Consider the following 20,880-nt stretch of genomic DNA (forward strand, 5'->3'; position numbering starts at 1 on the left):
AATACACTTCCTTTTCAAAATGAATCTAGCTGATCAGCACCAAATAGATAGTGACTAGGGGATCTCAGCCTCTCTGCCTGTCCCTTAGGTTTGAGGAAATCCCCAGGACCTAGGATTTATAGTTTAAAAGATGGGACAGTCCTGGCCAAGTTAGGATAAGCTGGTCATTCCACTACGATGTTCTGTGTCCTGTATGTTCATAGCCCCAGAGGAGGCTAGAATTTTCTTGGCTGGGTGTTGGTCACCTGGTATACAAGTCACTGTCCCTGAGGCTTTGCACCCACAATTTATCAAATCTCTCCATTAAGAACTGTTGCCCACTTCCCAGGTTCTCATCCATTTTTATGTGAGGAATATCAGTCAATCTCTGGGGTGTCTTTACTAGGCATACTTATTGTCGTGCTTCTCTGTGGTCCTTTGAGGGTGACATCCTGTCTGTAGAGATTTTAGCCATCACTGACATCTGAGAGTCACACCAGTCTGCACACCAGACATAAGAACACTGAATTTCTTAGAGTAGTGGTCCCCAACCTTCCTAATGCTGTGTCCCTTTTAATATGGCTCCTCATGTTGTGGTGGCTCCCTACCATAGAATTATGTCATTGCTACTTCATAACAATTTTGCTACTGTTATGAATTGTAATGTAAATATCTTTTATACAGGATGGTCTTAGGCAATACCCATAGAAGGGGTTCTTTGAACCCTCCTCCAAGGGGTTGTGGTCCACAGGTTGAGAACCAGTAGCTTGGAACATAAAGTTAAACCTGTTTGAAGCTAGTGGTGAATAGTAGAAAAGCCCAGCCCCCCAACCCCAGCCTGGTCACCATTTTGTTGCCGCAGCTGCCTACCTGCAGAATTACCCAGACTCTCTTCCTTTCCCTGAAGGGTTCTGAGCTTGCCCATTCAGGAGCCAGTTGCTAGGTTTTAATATTTGGTTATGATGCTATTTCCTTGCCTGCCACCTAGAGCTCCTTCCTAAGGCACCCTGCCCAGTGACTCTGGAACCAGTGGGAAGTTGGATAACTTGTCCACACTGGGAACTGTCAGCTTTACGGAAGTGTCCACAGAGAGAAGAGTGCACAGGTTTCAGTAGCAGGGGGAGACATTAATCCTAACACAAATTAATTACAGTGTGGGCTTTGCATGTGATTACCCCACCATTAGCAGAGCTATTTGTAATCACACCAGCTTCCTAGACTTCAGCAAATATATTATCTGTAATATGTCCCCCTTTGGCCCTCTCTAACCGCATTTGTGGCCAGGCTCTGGACATCTCCTCACAGCAGCAGCAGCCTTACTAAAGCTCTTGTCTCTCCTGAGCAAGCTCAGAAAGTGTCAGGGACAGCAAAGGCCCAGCATTACTGTGACCTCCTGTGGCCAGGGCTTTGAGGCTGGAGCCAGGGAAAGGGAGAGGGAGTGTCTGGCTTTCTCACTTCCACATCCTGCTTTGAAAAACCAAGACACTGATTTTTCATAATTTAAAATCCTGCCTAAGTCTGCAAGCATTAGGATTCCGAGACTATGACTGAGTATTAGTATGTGTCTGCTCTAAATGTCAAGAGAGTCTTTAATAACAACATGTGAGGAATGTTAAGATGGTGAGGGAACACAATAAAAGTAGGGAAATTCTTGGAGTTGGGGTGAAATGAGCCGTGGGTCCCCCCACTAGCTGAACATGGCAGTTGATGGTTTGGGAAACATTCACCAGTTTCTCCCGGTACTGAATGCAGAAGGCATGCGCATGGCCGTCAACTGGGTACAGAGTTTCTGCTTGGCAGCTAGCTGACCAGGTTGGTGGAAGTTGCTTTCCTTCCTTCCAGAGACTGCTGTTTAGGGTGTGCTGGGTTTGATTTCTGACCCCTTATGCATTTTGCTTTTTGTCACGTGCAGTTGAAGGAGCAGTACAACTGGGTGGTTTCTGTCATCACTGTATAAAAACTTGCTCTGAAAGTGAGGGCTTTCACTGCCGAAGTCCACAGAAAAGTTGGACACCCACACTCCTTGGCTTTTACATGCACTCCTGTGGCCTTTACAAAAGCCCAGACTCCTGTTTCTTCTCTTGAGAGGTGGCCTAGCAGGCTTAAGTGAAACCTCAGGGTTTAATGGTGGTCTCTTTAGGGACATCTCAATCCCTCTTGCTACCACCTTCCATTCATCCTGCTCCTTTGTCAGGGCTAGGAGTGGTGGAGGGAAGGTTTTTGTCTTTCAGGTTCCAATGAAGTTTGAAGATCAGTTCCTTTGGGTAAAGTTAGGCCCAGCGTTATAAAGCAGGATTCTAGCCTTACTTCTGTCCTTGTTGATGCTGTGGCCTTCCAGGTGTTCATCCCGTGTGCCCCGGTTTCCCCAGTTGCAGTACATAAGTCAAGGGGACCCAGAGCCACCACAGTGATTTTTACTTCTGTCCAAGCAGAGAGATGACTCATGCCTTTTCCTCGTCTGTCCCTAAGAACTGTAGTACTTTCACGTATTTACACTCACTCATTTCTGTGGAATAGTGTGTATCACAAGAACTACACAATTGCCCTGGAAAGGTAGAAGGGAGATGCTGAGGAAACCCCAGACTCGCTCCCTTCTCTCTGCCAGAAGCCTGGGTTGCATCTCCCTGGGTTTTGTCTTTGCAGACATTGAGTGGAGTGCCTGGTCTTTGGCATTTATCAGTGCTGTTGGGGCAGTGCATGTGTTCTGAGCTTCCACACTTTGTCTAAAACCCAATTTGAGGCTTGGATGATAGAAGAGGGGGGTGACCTATATCATCCAGTGGAGAAAAAATTTCTTGGTCTAGAGCTGAGGACCGTCAGGCTCAGAGAGAAATCTGTCAGAGTTAGACATCATCTCCGGAGCTGTGCTTTCTGTTTTTTAAAACAGGGGGGCTCATTTCTCTTCCCACCCAGACTCACAGCTGACTCCATTATACCCCATTATGTGGATCCTGATTCCAAAGATATACCCAGCCAGTGTAGACTAGACTGACTTAATTCCTCCTTTAAAAAAAAAAAAAAATTGCAGCAGGTATTTTTAACCTCCATGCAGCATTCATTAGCCGCTGCACTGAGCTTGCTCTGTACAGAACTCATGTTCAGAACAACCGTATGAGTTCAGAGATGAGCAATCCATATTTAGGAGAAAAATGAAATGCTCAGAAGGATTGCAGAGTGTGCCCAGAGGCCAGAATTTGAACACAGCACAATAGGGTAGATAACCTGTCCATTATCTACTTCCATTCTGCCATCTTTCAAGAGAGTTGGTATGCAGACCAGCTAATTTCAATGTGTGTGTGTGTGTGTGTGTGTCCCCCCACTCAGGAGTGCCCTCTAATGAAGCCCATTGTCTGGCCTGAATGCCACCTACCCTGCGGAAAGATTTCAAGAACAGTTCACTTCTGACATCACAACATATTTTATGTTTTAATTTGCCAGTCAGATTGCTAGTTGGTTTTGGACAGTCTCTCAAATCCCCCTTTCCTTGGCTTTCTGTGGAACGCCAAGTGAACAGGGAATGCTAAGGGTATATTCCCTACCATAAGATGTCTGTATTCTCACATTATGTCAGGAGGTGAGGCTGGAAAAGCGGGTGGCACTGAGGAGTTGGTGGGATGTGTTCCCAGTGGCAGTAAGCTTCAGGGTGTGGGTGTGGTCCTGTGTACACATTGCGGTTGCTCTCGCCTATTGGAAGGTCAGGCTCAGGGTTAAGGAGAGGATCTTCCCTGGTGCTGGGGCTTTAGGTTTTTTTTTTTTTTTTTTTTTTTTTTCTCTCTTTACCATACTTATTCCTTGTAATTGCTACATCGGAGATGTTTACCCTTAAATTAAGTCACAATTAATATTCAGCAGACTCTTCAGTAAATGCCACCTCTCACCCTTTAATTTGTGTTCTTCAACATAGGCAGTCTACTTACTTCATGTTTTTAGAAAGAGTGACATTCATGGCTAAATTCTTCCCAGTCCCATGATAGTTTTCAAGACAAACTTTAAAAAAAAAAAAAAAAAAAAAAAAAAGACATCTTAGAGTAGTTTAGTTTTAGTATAAAAAACAAAACCAAAAAAAAAACAGACAACAACAACTAAAAACCCCTTAGGGCACTTAACGTAAAAAAATGAATAACCATAGAAAAATGCTATTCCCAGCATTTTAATTGTTTTGTCTGAGCCACGATGAAAACCCAAATTCCTTTGGCATTATGTGTTTTGAGAATCTTAGTTTGGCAGTTCAATAATGCACCAAAGAACAGAGGACGAGTAACATAAAGTAGACCCTAATATGGTGTCGTTTTCATTTCCTGTTTGTTGAAAGATAAATGCTAACCCTGTAAGGCTTTTCCCTCCTACTTCTTTCTGATTTATTCCTCTCTGAACCACAAGGGAATAAAAAGAATAAAAACTCAAATGTGATATGGCTGTTGACTGAGCCAGCAGCCGGTGGGAAAGAGGCAGACATGCGTTTTCTTCTGCCATTGCACTCAATCCCCCTTCTTTACCTTCCCCTGACTCCTGAGCTCCCACCTCCTGTCTCCCCACCGCCAGAAATAACTAGGTTAAAAATATAAAGTGGGTTTAATTTTGGCATAATTTTAGACTTAAAAAAAAAAACTTACTTCCTGAAGATTTAAAGTCAACTTTGAGGTATTAAAGGAATAGATAGGTTCCCCACCTGACCTTTAAGGCATTGTTTGGGACAAACTGTCTGTGAAGGTTTTGAAGATACACACACTTGTGCAAAAATATTCCTCCCCTTCCCATGTCTACATTGTCCCTTCATGCTACATACATCTATTTCCTCAACTTCCGTTTTATTTTTTTGGGGGGGGGCTATATTATACACTACATCATTAGAGGCCCTTGCCCCAGCTTTCTTGTGATATAACAAAGTTACCACTATCTCAAAGTGGTCTAAAGCCAGCATAAAGATTTTAGCATCTAATGAATAGTGACTCTCCACTCTGCCCATCCAGTTAGAAACATCTGTGACATCAGAAGATAACTTTTCATGGAATGAAGATGTGGGGAGTTTTAAGGGAGCATCTAGTGGGTACTCTGATGTTGAACATCTGAAACAGGGAATGCATTATTCACCTAAAAATGGGAAGCCCTCTGTACTGGTATCCCTGTTCCTCCTAGCTATCATCACCCGTCAGTCCCAGTAATACACTCAGCTAACTTTCCACAAGTGTATCCAGGTGTCTGTGAGTTTGTCTACAACCACAACAGATGAGTTTATGAGTGTGAGCTAGCTGCTCCTCTTCCCGTGGCCTCCTCATGAATCAGCTTGGCTAATGGGTGTGATTCACGCTTGCCTTTGAGCTGTCCGTGTTCCCTGGGACTCCTTGGTGCCAGCAGGTCTAGAATGTCCCAGTTAAAGCCTTAATGCACCTTGTGTTGGGAAATCTCACATCAACACCTCTGGTTACTTCGACTTTGGCAGGGGTCCTATATATTTCAAATGATGAAGTAATAAAACTGATTCTGTCATGTGCTGTAGTTAGTTGGGATGTTCAAGAGTCATACATCTGTATTCAAAGAGATAACAAAGCCTTTTCTTCACATTAGCTTGCAAAAGACAAAGAGCGCCTGCAAGCCATGATGACCCACCTGCATGTGAAGTCTACGGAACCCAAAGCTGCCCCTCAGCCCGTAAGTACTGGTCCCCAGCCTGGGGAAATGGCACCACAAACTAGTGCGTTCCTTCTCTGCCTCCCACCTCAAGCACTGGGAGAATAGCACATGCGAAAGAAAGGGCAGAGGGGAATGCTGAAGCCCCTTTCTCACCTGACTCTTTCTGGCCTTTCGCGGAGAAGACAGGATGCTAGGCATCAGGGAGAGATGTAGAATGAGAGAGACATAATATTCAGATGTAGAATGAGAAAGACATTATACTCATCCTAGGTTTTTAGAAGTCTCCTTTGCTTATTTCTTTGTGCTAGGCCTTAAAGTTGAGATCTTGGTAGGCACATGATATCTAAAGCAAACACTCTGCCTTGAACCTTGTACTTTACCATATGCTGATCTCATGAGCTTTGGTGTCATTTCCGGAAGTCTCCTAGTAGCTTTAGCTGATTATTCAAATTGGAGGCCATGCCTTGGTTCCTGGTTTTAAGATTTGTAAAATTTGAAGGTACGCTGACTTTATTTGATTTTGCTGGGAGTCCCTGTGTGAAAATTAATTGAGCGTTGACAATCTATAGTTAGTAGCAGCAATTTTAATCAACATGCAATGATGCAGCATAATGGCAAAGTATTGGTTTATCTGTTTTGACTGATTTTTTTTTCTATAAATAAAGCAAACACACACCCCTATATGTATGATGTATGGTGATAGAAATGAAATGGAGTCAGACTATTAACCCAGTAAATATGGTAGCCTGCCAAGATGCAGTTGGCAGACAGAATTAATGTCTGAAGCAGAACACATTACTGAGATACAGGACATAAAATCATTAAACACTCCACACATCCATTTTTACTGAGAAAGAGTTGTAGCTTCTGTGGGTCTCACAGTGAATGGCTGTGGTATAGGATGGTTAAGCTACCAAAAAGAGAAAGGGTTGGGGAAAGGGTCAAACCATTCGGAGTTGTTCCCACCTGTCTGGTCTTCTCAAATGAGCACTGGGAAGAACCTGAACCCAGCTGAGCAAATCAGTGCTACCCTGAAATGATGTCATGACCAGTGACAAAGGGGAGTGGTTGCTCTGGACCTCTCTGGAAGTCCTCAGTGGCTTTAGTGAAGTGCTTCCCCCAGACTGAAGATTCCCGAGTCTTCACACCTCGGAAGGGGGAGAGGATGAGGTTGTCCCCTTCTTGCTCCATGGATTAAAAACAACCATGATAGAGTAGCACTCTGGTAATAGGCTCGTTTTAGATCAAGGCAAAGGAGGAATCCACATAAGGAGATGGGACTACAGAGTCCCTTGGGGTCCCCAGTGGGTAATGGGGCCTGGGAATAGCTAGGAGCACCAGATATATAAGCCCACATGGGCACAAGAGGACCCTTGATGCTCTGTCTCCATGTGGACCTGTGCTAAGCAGTCAGTAAACAAGAGAAGAGCAGCTGGGGGGTGAGGGAATGAACAGGGAAGGAAGGTTTGTCTTGATTAGTATTGAAAAAAAAATGTTTTACATTCTAGAAAATTATAACTTTGAAGGGGACCTCCTACTAAATTTATTTTTAACTGCTCTATTGAAAATTCTCTACCACTAGTCAACATTATCTCTTAGTAGCTCAGCACAGTATTTCTTTATTAAAAGAAATAGGCACGAATATTTTTGACTGAAAAATTAATAGCTTTTGAATTCATACACAGCAGGTTTTCTTTTGCAAAGAAGTCCAATATCGCTGCACAGCACTTCTAGAACCATTTATTTAGCGTCCAAGTCAAACCTTTGACAGCTAGAGCGGTGCTACAAGCCAGTATAAAGAACTCCAAGATGTAAACCAACAATAGCCCGTCTGTGTGAGGTTTGCCATTGTCAAATACATAGATTGTTTGGATTAGTTTATGTAAATGTACTGTTGTATTACCCTTTGGGAAAAAAATCACATTTGTGTATGAAAAGTGGTCCCCTCACAGGCAGCATTATAAATTCCTTATCCTTTAACTTACATGTAAGAAGTAAAAATTGGTGCCTGACACGCAGATATTGTGTGACACTCTGTTGTCGGAGTGAACCTGCCTCCTTTTCATTTATTGGAAAATAGAAAATTTTATTATAGATACCATCTGATAAATCAGGAATTATTAAAATATGTATAGGTGAGGCATTGGGAAATTAATTATAAAAGATAGACGTGTAATGTTTTGCATAAATTTTCACTTCCTTGCCAAAAGAAAAGAAAGAAATGGGGGGAAAAAAAGACCTGCATATTTCAGGCCCCTTGATGCTTTCAACTTTAGGGACTGGTAGCTATCTGGTGACTGATCCTAACGTTCAGAATATTCCCTACAGCCTGTAATTGATTCATTCCACCCTAAATAATGGGTGAGCATTTGAATGAGTGTTACTCTAGCATCTGTGGTTTGAAATAAGTAGTCACTGAGTTTCACATCTAACCATAGATGGGGGACGTCCACATTAACAGCCTTGCCAGTGAGTTTATGAAGTTGTTTCTTTTTCCATTTCTGTTTAAAAGGAACGTGGTGTTTATTTTAAAATTCTTAGTCACTAAGTGATAGAATACTCAGCTATAAATGTTGCCCTCCGCTAAATGCCATTTGGGTGGTAAGTGTCTTTTGTACCCAGTGGTCCACTGTGTCCCCAGTTCCTCCCATCCGAGATGCCAGTACATTCTCAGATGGCTCTTAAATCAGAGATACATTTCTCCGGACCCCAGAGTGGGGTGCATCTTTAGGTTTGAATAGTAATGGGATGTACACATTCCCAGGACAGTGCCCAAGGACTACCCACAATGGACTGCAAGCATATGACTGATGGGAACAGTGTCTCCCCAACCTACTTACTCCTTGGGTAGCACATCTTCTGATGGCCATCTCATCTCTTTTCTCAAAATTGGAATTCCTGTACTTAGAAATCAAAACCATTCCATCAAGGGATAGTAACGTGGCAATGATGACACACTGAATATGGTCAAACAGGAAAGACCTGTGCTTGTCATGGAGGTGTTTGGAGTCTTGTAAACAATCTACCAAATAATTGCACCATATGTCCACACATGTATACACATACACTCATTATGTGTTGCACATAGAATGCTGTGTGTGACTACAAAAAATGACCTGGGAAAACGATGTGTCATTTGAAACCTAAAACCTTAAATAGGATTATCTGCAAGGAAAGAGGTCAGTTTCCCAGCTCTTCCTCTGGTGAGGAATAGGTATACACAGCTGTGTGTCTGAGGATGGCAGCTGAGAGAGGAAGGGAAGGACTCACCAATCTTAGAAGTCTACTGTCGTTCAAGCCAGGCCCTGCATGGAAAAGGCCTAGCTAAAATCTAGCAAGTTCTAGCAGCTAGGTACCAAGAGAGAAAAGGCTGTTGTTGACATATGTTTACAATAGCCAAATTTGTTGTAGTTTAAGATTTAAAAGTTCTTCTGTTTCCCACGGAAAGAGAAGCAACAGCAAAAAGGAGAAAATAGTCTACCATTCCTTTGTTCCAAACCCAGTTCCATTCCCAGAGTGAGCAGCACAATGTCGTGTCTATACTTAACTCCATGCAGAATTGGCTGAGATGTAACTCAACACAGAAGGACAACAAAAGGGAACATGTCTGTGTTAGGACTTTATTAAGTTGTCGGTGACTTCTTACAAAGCCGTTTTGCTAGGCTGGTGTTAGGAGGGTGCAATGCAACCCCCCCCCCCCCGCTTCAAAATGGGGGAGGGGGTGTCTTCGCTGGGGATTCCAGCACTTGTGAGAACTACTCCCCAGGCCTGGAGAAACCACATTCTTTGAGATTTGGTGGGCAGTCACAGGTAGTGGAGCCTACTTTATGAGAAGTTCTTACAGCACTTTTGGAATGAAATGCACCTGGAGATTATACTCTTTGCACATTTTCTTTGACTCTAGCTATAGCAGTTAGGGCTGTTTTGAAATAGTTTTTTTTTTTTTTTTTTTTTTTTTTTAGCTCCTATGAAAACAGAACAGCCCCGCCATCCCTTTGGGGGGGGGGGAAGAAAAAAAGAGCCTGTGAACTTCAAGGGATGGGTGACCATTTGTGGGCTGCAGGGGCCTGGGGGCAGCAGTGGTGGCCTGTCATAGGGGGACTCTCTAATGCAACACACAAAAGCTGTTTTATAGACTGCTTTTTGTTAAGTCCCCATCCTCACCTCAGCTCAGGTTTGTTGTTCTTGTCCCCCGCCATGAGTGCCACCCTCTGAGTCTCTAGAATAAGCCAGGTTCCCATCAGAGCGCAGAGTCCTTCCCAAAGGCCTCCCCCCTGCCATCCACTGCCCTGCCCTCTGTCCATGGAGTCTGAACCTGGTGATTCATGCCTACAAAGGCAGCCTCCAGTCTCAGAACACTGCAGGTGAGGGCAGGACCTAGGCCTCTCAGGCCGATCCAGCCAACAGCAGAGAAACCAGTTGGGTGAGCCCGGAGGGGGCCCCCCCCCCCAGCTGTTCTCTGGTGTTTTGGTTTCAGGTTTTTCTTTTGTTCTCAGAATCTGTTTTCATGAGAAGCAAGAGCACAAACAAAAACAAAATAAAAAATGGGTTCTTGTGGGAATACTCCCTTAACGAGTCTGCTTCTGTCTGGGGTTTGCGTCAGTGGTTTGTTTATTTTTTATTTTTTATTTTTTTTTAAATGCGGGTGACTCACCATTCTTACTCTTGAGGGGTGTGTGCTGTGGAAAAACTAAAGATTGATTTTTGTTTTTTCAAAAGGACAGAGTACAATATAGGGTAGCTGATAGTTGGGATCCTTTCAATGGTAGAAGCTTCCAGGAAAGTCCTTCAGTAACCAAACTGAGGTAAAAGTCAGGGCTTTATAGCACAGTTGTTTGTGTTTTTATTTAAAAACCAAAAGCCTTCAGCAACTTTAAGTGACACAAGAATTTAGCTCCTGGCCAGAGTTTGAAAGAGATTATCTTTGCTGAGATCATCCCTTCAATGGCAACTTGCCATGGAGAAAAATATCTGCGTTACTAGCTTTTCTAAACATAGCAACCTCTTCTTAAATAGAAAAATGAACACAACGAGAAAAATGGGCTTTCCATCAGGGAAAGAAACCCTCCCAGTCCAATCCCTTCCTGCTTCATGCCCTGGAAGAAAATCACTTCTAAATCCTTGCCTACACTTAGAGATATAGAAAGGAGGTTTTCCTTTCTCCTTGATGATTGGCTAAAAATTTAATAATTTACAATTAAGGTGCATATTTCAAGTTAGCAGTAAAAAACTCACACCACTGATATGCTCTTTTATCTGTGTCTATATATGTGCCTCTGTGTGCATGTTTCTAGTGTGTGTGCATGTTCCTGGGGTGTGTGTGTGTGTGTGTGTGTGTGTGTGTGTGTGTGTGTGTGAGAGAGAGAGAGAGAGAGAGAGAGAGAGAGAGAGAGAGTCAGAGGTTGATATTACATGTCTTTCTCAATCATTTCTCCAACTTATTTTTGAGACAGGATCTCTCACTCAGTTGAACACTGATTTTTTGTTTGTTTGTTTGTTTGTTTTTTGTTTTTTTATTTTTGCCAACAAATACCAGGGTTCCCTCCATCCTTGGGCAAACTCTTTCCTGACTGAGTGCCCCCACCCCCACCCCCGAGTGCTGGGTTTGCTCTTCTAACTCTGTGGTGGCACTTTATTATTTCATTTTCAACGTTTTTGGTAGAACCTTCCACTGTAAGAGTAGATTTGATGTGAAGTGTTAATTTGAATCCTTCTTTTCAAAAAGATGGTTTCTCCTCAAGACACCCATGTGATCACCAGACAGAAGTATAGAAGTTGAGAAACTTGAGCAGCAGCTGCCAGGGTTGTGTCATTAAGTAGTGGGTCCACCCTTCTGATGGTCTTGCATGGCAAAGCTCGCTCTGTTTGGAGTTCCCAGTTTTTTGTTCTTCGCTCCCAGGCTACAGTCATGTTTAATTTAGAGTCTAGGCTCCTTTGGCAAATTAGCAATTAGAACAATTTTGTGGGAATATGTATATGTGTCATTAGTTTTTCTGCAAATTAATAGCAAGGGCAGAGGTCAGGCAGAAATTTTCCACTTGACTGAAGCCCTTCCATTGAGACTTGGCACTTAGGTTTGGAATGGCTGCAGCTGCTCCCAGACACCCTTTTCCTCTAGGAACCGTCTTTTAATTAGTTTACCTCATAGCCATCATTACAAATATTACTGTCTCCCCTCCCTGAAATAAAATGACTGTTTCTACAAAATATTCCAGAGACATTGTGCACCACTGCACATGGATGGTGGGGTCAGTGGAACGCACCATTTAATCATTAGATCACCTCCATCCGCATCTCCTAATTAGAGTCCTTACAATACATTTTTATCTGGTAATTAGCTGAGATTGGCTGCTTCCTCTGTGGCTTATTAGAGACAGCCCAGCAGTGGGTGTGAATCGTGGTGTCATTTGTCAAGCCTGGTAAACCCCCTCACTTCCAGCTCAGTGTTTATTTCCAGTTCCTACCTACATTCAAAACCACCCAGAAAACCTGGAAGGCTCTGTTTTTTTCCTTGTTGCTGTCTCCAGCAGAACTGGTTCGAGTATTAATCTACTTATGAAAGCTACAAGAGTCAAATTCGCACGCATCTAATGGCATGTCTCTGTATGGATTCATCAGTTCTTCTCAGATCTGGGCGTTCAGTTTATACCTGCTGGATGGTTCCATAGGACTTGCCAAACTTCCTTAACAAACTGCAAGAGAGCTTGTGGACTCTTGTGCTCATCATTTTTGTTGTTTTCTGAGAAAGTCAGTGTGTATGGGACAGTGTTTTTTAGGCTATAAAAGGAGAAGTCAAGAACCAGGGTGAGACCCCAGAGTTGGATTTTATGTCTGCTTTCCACACCAAGCACGTCAGGGACAGAAGTTCTGTAGTTTAGCCCCACTTCCAGGCCTTTAGAAGTTCTTGGTATTATTTATTGAGTGCCATTTGTAAGCAAGGTTCAAAGCTGTTCATGGAAGCATTTCCAAAAGCGAGCACAACAAAAAAGTAGGAATGGCTATAGTGTTGATATTAGACATGATCTGAACACAGGTAGAAGGTACAGAAGCAATAACAAGGGCACACAATGATGTGGTTTGACTTTGGGTCTGGGTAAGGATATTGGCAAGCTTTTCCTTCATTCCCTATAAAATGTGAGCCATTTGTGTGAATAAAGGGAAGACTTTCGGGGCAGGTGCTTCAGAACATATATTTTTGTAAATGATACCCGTGACTTTCCAAAGTCTCCTCATGCTTAAGCATTACAGCAGCTGAATGATCAAAGTGATGTATTTGGGTTCTTCCTATACTGATTTTCTTGACACCGCCCCCTTTGGCAGATGCTAATACATACAGTTCCCAGACTTGGGCACTTATTAAGGCCTGAGGTGAAGAAGAGGTTGGCCTTTGCTTTTCTCCGTTGGCACCTTGCTGTGCCCTGTTCCTGGCCTCTACTTTGAACTATTAACACTTGGTTTGCAAATGTGTGTCACAGTCAACTTTCTAGCACCATTGAGAGGGTAATTTACCACATTGCTCCTGCTTGCTGAAGGTCAGCTAGTATATGCCACCTCCCCAGCTTGCTCTTCTTGGACACTGGGGGCTTGTGGTGTGCTGAGTCAGTATTTCAACCTGAACACAGAAAGAAAAGCAGAGCTGGAAGCTCACAGCCCACTGTTTAACTCAGAGCACCAAATTTGGGTTTTTCTGTTAATGTTCAGATCTTTCCATTCTCTTCCCTTGGGGCTTACTGCACAGGGAAGATTTTTGTGCTCTCTTTCACTTCTAGTGTGTGAATTAAAATCTAGTCTTCCCAGTACACTGGAGCTAAGGACTCACTGTAATACCATCCATATGTAATACTTGTGCTTAATGTTGAAGCTGACAGTGGCAAAGTCGACGTTGTGATGACTGATCTGAAATGTGGTGAATGTGGCCAAGTAAGAATGTACTTTGTAGAATTTTGGGGAAAGGTTTGGAGAAGTTCTCTGAGTATTTGATACCTCCATAAACATGTTGAAAAACACTAGGTTCTTCTGCATTGTCAAACTCAAGGGAGTTTTCCTGTCCCAGTCAATTTTGGAGAAAGGCCATGCCTCCCCATAGTGTAAGAGCTGGAAGAAAGGATGGGTTGTTCACGAATGCTGCTTGCTTTACACTTCTTCAGATGATAGTCATTTCTAGTTGGACTGTTTAAAACTTTAAAAAGTAACCAAATGTTACAACTTTGAAGAAATAGATGTGGGCCTTCTGAGTAAGTACCACTGTTGAATGGGAGCTGCAGGTCCCACCCACACAGTCTGTTCAGCTCCATGATGGACTCAAGTCTTACAACTTCTTGCTGGTCTCTAGTGGCTCAGAGCCCTAAGTGGCCACTTAGCAAATCTGCTACACTTTTAAAGGGGGAATATATTGAGGCAGTAGGTACAGCTTTCCAGTTGTGGTAGCATACCACTGAAAGTAGCACAGGACAAGCCAGGTTTACACTATAGCCCAGCTGGTGTCCCTTCAGTCCTCAACCTCCCTGCCATGCAAAGGAGAACACCTTTAATTGGAAGTGAATCCTGTGTAAACATAGCAGGTGTCCGCCTGTCTTTCCTTTGGGAGGAGAGAGGCTTCCTTGGTTGCTGGGGTTTCTGTCTTTGATTTGTTTTGGTTTTGCTTTTCTCAAGTCCTCCTAACCAACCTTGTTCTCTTCATAGCTGAATCTGGTATCAAGTGTCACCCTCTCCAAGTCTGCATCAGAGGCTTCTCCACAGAGCTTACCTCACACCCCCACGACCCCAACTGCCCCGCTAACTCCTGTCACCCAAGGCCCCTCTGTCATCACCACCACCAGTATGCACACGGTGGGACCGATCCGCAGGCGGTACTCGGACAAATACAACGTCCCCATTTCTTCAGGTAGCTACTCTTGTCTTTGCCGGGGCGGCATGGGGAATCTGCAGTTCTGTCAGTGATCCCCTTTTTAAAAAGTGATCATTAATAGGACAATGATTCTTATATTTAGCAGATATTGCGCAGAACCAAGAATTTTATAAGAATGCAGAAGTTAGACCACCATTTACATATGCATCTTTAATTAGGCAGGTAAGTAAATAACACAGACCATGAAATGCTACCCAAAAGGTGTTCCTGGGTATATCATATTGATGAAGTAGATTTAAAACCACTTAGTATGCAAGCATGCTAAAACCTTTTCTATAAGGTTTTTAAAAACTGCAATATATAACATAATTGCTTTTGATTAAGTATTACAATACGATGTGATTATTAGGGAATTCATTTCACACAACAGTGCGAATGAGGCTGTTTAAAGATGGCAAGTCAATTATCACAAAGCTACAGTAATCTCTGAACCCTAGAATTAATCTGAGCTCTAAATAATTACTGAGCTTTAATCAGCTAGTGAAATGTTTTGCATTTCTCTTTGATTCTGCTTTATGAATGACTAATAAATTAATATTTCTGTACGGAAACAGAAATAAAAACTCCAAACAATTAGATAATTCCATTTCGAGTTTTGCTATTGAACTGTTTAAATACAACCATTAATCTTTGATCATTTTGTGAAACCTGTCTGAGGAGTTTGCTCCAAGTCCCAGTTTGTATGCTCGTCTTTTTTTTTTTTTTTTTTTTTTTTTTTTTTTTTTTTTTATCTTTAACATTTTTATGAACAGTCGAATGCTTCTGTCACTTGGGTCATAAAAATTACCTTCTTTGGATCCCTTTTGCTTCGCAGGCTATTCTCGAATCTCCAGAAAAGCAGCTAACACTAAATGAAATCTATAACTGGTTCACACGGATGTTTGCTTACTTCCGACGCAACGCGGCCACGTGGAAGGTAGGCTTTGCAGTCTTGCTTTTGACCTTTATAGAACAGAGGTTCTAGTTGGGAAAATTCAGTTACAGGGTGAGGAGAATATTCCATTTGTACTGGGAATGTGCCTGGGAGAAAGGTTTTGTTGTGGTTGAAATGCTCAAATAGAAGAGGCTCCCACCCCTGGCCCTTATGAGAGAGGTGTGGCTAAACCAGCTGGAGAATTCTCTGCAGGGAAAGGAGAGGACACTGATCCTTAACTCTGAGGTTGGCCTTTTTGCTTACACAAACCACATGTCATTGATTATCGGGTAACTGACAGTTATTTACAGGGCTGCATTTAGGAACCTAGAGACACAGCCAAACTGTTTAAGATCCTTCAGTGGTTAGATCATAGCTCACCAGCCCCATAGGTAGAGGAGGCTATGTAATCATGTGCTCACAGTAACTAGGGTGGTTTCTGAAGAATGCAAGGCTTCCCATTCAGTGCTCACGGTTACCCTGAAGAAGAAAGGTCATTTCACAACTATGTAATATGACACCATTTGCCATAGAACAGGTCAAATTCCATAACTCTGCTAGATAACCCCCTAAAATGCTTGGAGTCCCTTCTAGGTTTCACTGGTCCTTACTCCGTACGTTACCTTAAGCCTTCCTGGGTAGGCGTGGTGGTACATGCCAATAATGCCAGCATTTGAGAAGTAGGAAGGTTGTGAGTTCAAGGCCAAGCTGGGCTACACAAATAGCCTTCACAGCATCTTTTCAGCTTCCTACTTTTAATTTATTATACTCTGCCAGGTAGATCTTTTAGTACCATTTAGTATTTAGGCTTTGTCCTTATCCTTAATTTCAGTAGGTACTATTACAGGATACAACTTCTTTCATTTAATAGAAAGAAACATATTTTGGTTTTCTTGCATTCTATAAGAAAATAAGTATAGGCACAGAATTAATTCAGTAGCCCCATGGGGACTGACAGGAAACAGTATTTGCAGATCTTAGCCTCTTTCCCAGCCTGCCTCAGGAAATAAAATACAAAGGCTCTTTTAAAAATTTAAGAAGAAGAAGCTTGAAGTAGGCATATTCTTCAAATTACTTTTTGTAAATACCAGCCGATCAAATTTAAAAATAATTGCCAGTTGTGAGTATGAATTTCAACTCCTCACTTTTTTTAGCTTTGCAGAGGAAAGATAAATTATCACTAATACAAGCAGTCTCATAAAAGTACCCAATGACTCATCAATATAGAAAATTTTCTCTGTGTGTCCTTACTGGGATGGTGATTTAAAAGACAAAAACAAAAGAGAGTCATTCATCTTTGCTTATTCTTAAAAACAAAACAAAACGCTTTTTGATTTTTTTTTTAAGTTTCTGTTTTAATGCCCTCAAAATCATATATAGTCATTCTTTGATACTTAGGTAAAATTTCCAGCAGTGATTAATGCTGCCTTGTTCCCCAGCTATCTCTCACATGTGTGTCCGTGTGCTGTCTTGATTTGGAAAGGGAACTGGCTTTATTTACTTTTGTGTCCTCCATGCTGTTGGAGGAAGTAATTCCCTGTGAAATATAAAGATGAAATTATTTCCTTAAAAGCTAGGTTACATTTATATGCATAGGGTTTTGTTATTCAGCAGCTCATCAAAAAGTTTTTCAATCAAGGACATCTTTTGATTAGTCACGTTGGTATCACAAATCTACTTCCAGCTGTACTCACATGCCCCCTGTGAGGTCTTTCTGTGGATCTCACTAGTGCACACATCATCACATATGCAATCAAATTTGTCCTGTTACCTTCTCAGTACTTTATCATACAGAAGAAAAACTTTTAGGTGACCTGAATCCTCTTAGTCACCAGTTATCCTTGTCCAGAAATCTGAAAAGCCTCTCAGAGTTTCAAGATTTGCCACCAACAGAACAAATTACTATAGAAGAAGAGTGTAGCTTATCTGAGCCATGGCAATGCTGGTATAAGGTGCCAGAAACTCAATAGATGTGTCAAGTTCCTCTGCCCGGACTGAGCCACTTATTCTGTATGAGAAAAACCATCACAAGTCTATGGTGAAAGTCTCATGGAGTGCAGATCAGGAAATCTGCCAGGCAGGACTAAAGTCTATCCAGTTTGGTTATCCAGGCAGGGTTGTGGATTTTCCTGGAAATAGGAGACATTTAAAGCTCTCCCCAAGAATTAAGAGCATCTTTTTTGTTAGATTGTGAAGTATCCCACTTAGCAGTGGCCAACAATGACTTTTAAATGTAAAAACCAAGTGCAAGAACATAGTCTTTTTTGCCACCGAGAGTCCTACTTGTAGGTTCTTGGCATTTGTTCAGTTGCTTTAACATGTTCCCCTAGTAATTACCATGTTCATAAACATTCTGGAAGGTAAGGCTTAGCTTGATGGTTGAGACAGATCTCTTGGTGCTCAGGTCGCCCCTAATCATCTTGGCTATACACAATGGTACTCTCAGTGGTAAAATCCTATTTTAAACTTTCCCTTAATAAAGCTTATACATGGTTTCTAAGCCAGACATTGCTATGTATTTCAAAGTGTTCACCTTTCATGATTTAAAAATAAACACCCTTTTGTGAATCCCACATAGATGGGTCGTAAAGAATAGCTTTTATACTTTATACAGTTCCTGATTTTGACATCGTTTTAACAGTATTTTAGATTTATGTGGAGGAACCTGCTTAGGGCTTGCATGCATATTTACCAGTGTAACATCTATCACATGGTACCAGATATTAGGCTTCAATGCCAAAGTACTATTAGACCATAATTTGGGGTTTTTCTTGGAAAAGACACTCATAGAAAGTTCTCCACGAGGTGGGGGTGGGGTGGCTACAGCTCTGGAGGATGGTTTTACAGATGGGGGGCCTAATGTACTGTTGTGTTTTTGGCTTTTTATTTTTTTTTTTTTTTTTTTTTTTTTTTGTTTTTTGAGTCTTTTCTTATAGAAAAAAAAATGTCAATGTTCTCTCTTTTATACTTGCTGCAGAATGCAGTGCGTCATAATCTTAGTCTTCACAAGTGTTTTGTGCGAGTAGAGAACGTTAAAGGGGCAGTATGGACAGTGGATGAAGTAGAGTTCCAAAAACGGAGGCCACAAAAGATCAGTGGGTACGTCCGCCATGTTTGAACTTCTTAGCCCAGCTCGGATTGTGCTAACAAGTGTAACGTAGAGGCTGCTAGGCGGCGTCAGACCAAAGAACTGGTTTCCATGTTGTCTCAGTTAAGGGAAGCAAAAGAGCATTTCATCCCTCCTGTCTCGTATACCCACCAGTCCCCCTGCCCCTGCTTGCTGGTCTCTGTTACATCACATGCTAGTAGCTTTTAGGCGGCGATGCATATTAACCCTCACAAGCCATTTGCTTATGCTTATTGCATTTTATTTTCTTTTCCTGTTCCCTGTATTGGATGTCTGTTCCGCCCCCAACCCCGTCTCCTTTTGTTGCCACTCCATCTCCTTTGCTGCTGCTCCTATCCCAGGGTGCCATTCGCACCAACCTCTCACTGCATAAGTGCTTTATCAGAGTAGAGGATGAGTTTGGGTCCTTTTGGACAGTTGATGATGAAGAGTTTATACGTGGCCGCCATATTCAACGAGGCCGTCCTCGCAAATACTGCCCCGGTGAAAACTCTGACGAGCTTGGCGCACAGTAAGAGCCTTTACTTGCTTTGTTCTTTTGTTTCTGCTGTTGCTTTGGCTTTGCATGGTTGACTCATCCCATGTAGTATGACATCTCACCCCAGAGCAGTGCCACAGCTCTCTGCAACAGAAACTAAATGGTGTGACTTGTACATGTACCTCGCTCGTTTCTCTTTGGAACGCCAGTGCCTAGAATGATGCTTTTTTGTTTTTGTTTTTTTTTTTTTTAATGTCTTTAATGCCAACGATTGACTGTATTTTGATTCAGCAGCTTACGGGGACCCTCACAGCTAGGTATTTCCTGTGTTACCCCAACCCCTGCAAATGAAAGGAAGTGATGATTGCAGTATATGTCTGGTGTTCTCTGTGTGAACAATCAAGTAATAGTAAATATGAATAACTAAGAATATGCCTAGCAAGCTGGGCATAGGGGTGAGTGCGTGTAATGACAGCCCCCCCCCAGGAGGCCGAGGAAGGAGGGCTGCACACTCCAGCACAGCCTGGACTTTGTCCAGAGACCTGTCTCCCAAACTGAAAACCAAATTGTCCTAAGCACAGGGAAAAGATTGATAATGTCATTTCCTTCAAAGTCTGTTGATAAATGAACCTCATTACCTACTGGAAGCCGTGCTTTTCCCTCAGTATGTCCAGTATAATTTTGTAGTATTTTTTGTTTTTGTTTTAACTAGGGCAGAGATGCTTTTCTTAAAGAAAAAAAAAGTATCTTGTCTCCTTTTACCTTCTCAACAGAAATAACACCAAATTAGAGTGTGCTCTCTCAGACTGGGCTGTGCAGGAAAGGCAACCGCCTAAGCTCCTGCTTTACAATGTAGGAATAATAGTGTTATTCCCCCAGCCGTCAGGGTCAAGTTCAACTAAGAGTGAAGCCTCCTAGCAGAGACTGTTTGTGCAGTGCCAGGCAGCCTGCCCTGTGCCAGGCTCTCTCCTTCCTATTGGAGTGTGGGCAGCAGCCACCCCTTTGCAGATTGGCCTCTGAGGGAAATACCCATGTGTTATAATACAAGACAGCTTCTCCGGGGTGAGCAGCTAGGTCCATCCCCAAAGGTTTTCACCAGACCGATCCCCAGACACAGATAAGCTCTAACTTTCCCTTCAGTTTGGTGACTGGGAGGGGGGAAGAATTTCTAATGTGGAAAGGCTACCAGCAAGCTTAAAGACAAAACTGACCATGGACCCATGGGTGGATTGCATTTAACTTTGAGTCTTTATCTTTTCCTTACACAGTAACCCTTCCCTTATTAAAAACATGCAGAGCAGCCACGCCTACTGCACACCTCTCAATGCAGCCTTACAGGTAAGATTAACGGCCATCCCCAATCCGCAGCACAGGAGCAGAGCTCCCCCACTCATTCCAAAATATATTAGCCTCACTCTAATTAGATATTAAATTTTAATTCCGTTAAACTTTTTTTCTTAAGTGCGCAAAGCATCGTTCTCCCCCGGAGGCAAACACATCGGGCTGCTTCAGCGTTAGCAGGATGCTCAGCATTTTGAATATTGTGGCAAAAAAAAAAAAATTAAAAGTTCACTTATTAATATTTATCAGCAGTATCATAATTTCCATCGTCTTATTTTCAGAATTTCACTTGAGGCAAAAATACCACAAGTGTAATTACTCTAGCACAGCTATTAATGTGCTGGATGATAGGCCACCATGTCACATGACCTTCCATTGTTCACAGGTTTAAAGAGAAAGCGAGGCTTTATTAAAGTCCATTTCAACACCTTTTCTTTCCGTGGGAGTGGGGTCTGGGTTTGTTTCTTCTTGTGTAAGTCAACTGCTTAAGCAGGAAAGTAGAC

The 20,880-nt window shown here is 42.4% G+C and overlaps 1 protein-coding gene across 1 annotated transcript in view; it reads left to right on the plus strand.

The window, feature by feature from the left end:
- The first annotated feature begins 1,676 nt into the window (after positions 1-1,676).
- LOC127214614 (forkhead box protein P1-like) overlaps positions 1,677-20,880 on the plus strand; it is a 29,161-nt gene continuing 9,957 nt past the window's right edge. Inside the window, 7 exon segments of the mRNA XM_051174955.1 lie at positions 1,677-1,757; positions 5,545-5,628; positions 14,293-14,494; positions 14,604-14,680; positions 15,333-15,434; positions 18,409-18,530; positions 20,305-20,374. Of these exon segments, the coding sequence (XP_051030912.1) occupies positions 1,677-1,757; positions 5,545-5,628; positions 14,293-14,494; positions 14,604-14,680; positions 15,333-15,434; positions 18,409-18,530; positions 20,305-20,374 (738 nt within the window).

Source organism: Phodopus roborovskii, unplaced genomic scaffold (assembly GCF_943737965.1).
Source record: "Phodopus roborovskii unplaced genomic scaffold, PHOROB, whole genome shotgun sequence".
Lineage (NCBI taxonomy): Eukaryota > Metazoa > Chordata > Mammalia > Rodentia > Cricetidae > Phodopus > Phodopus roborovskii.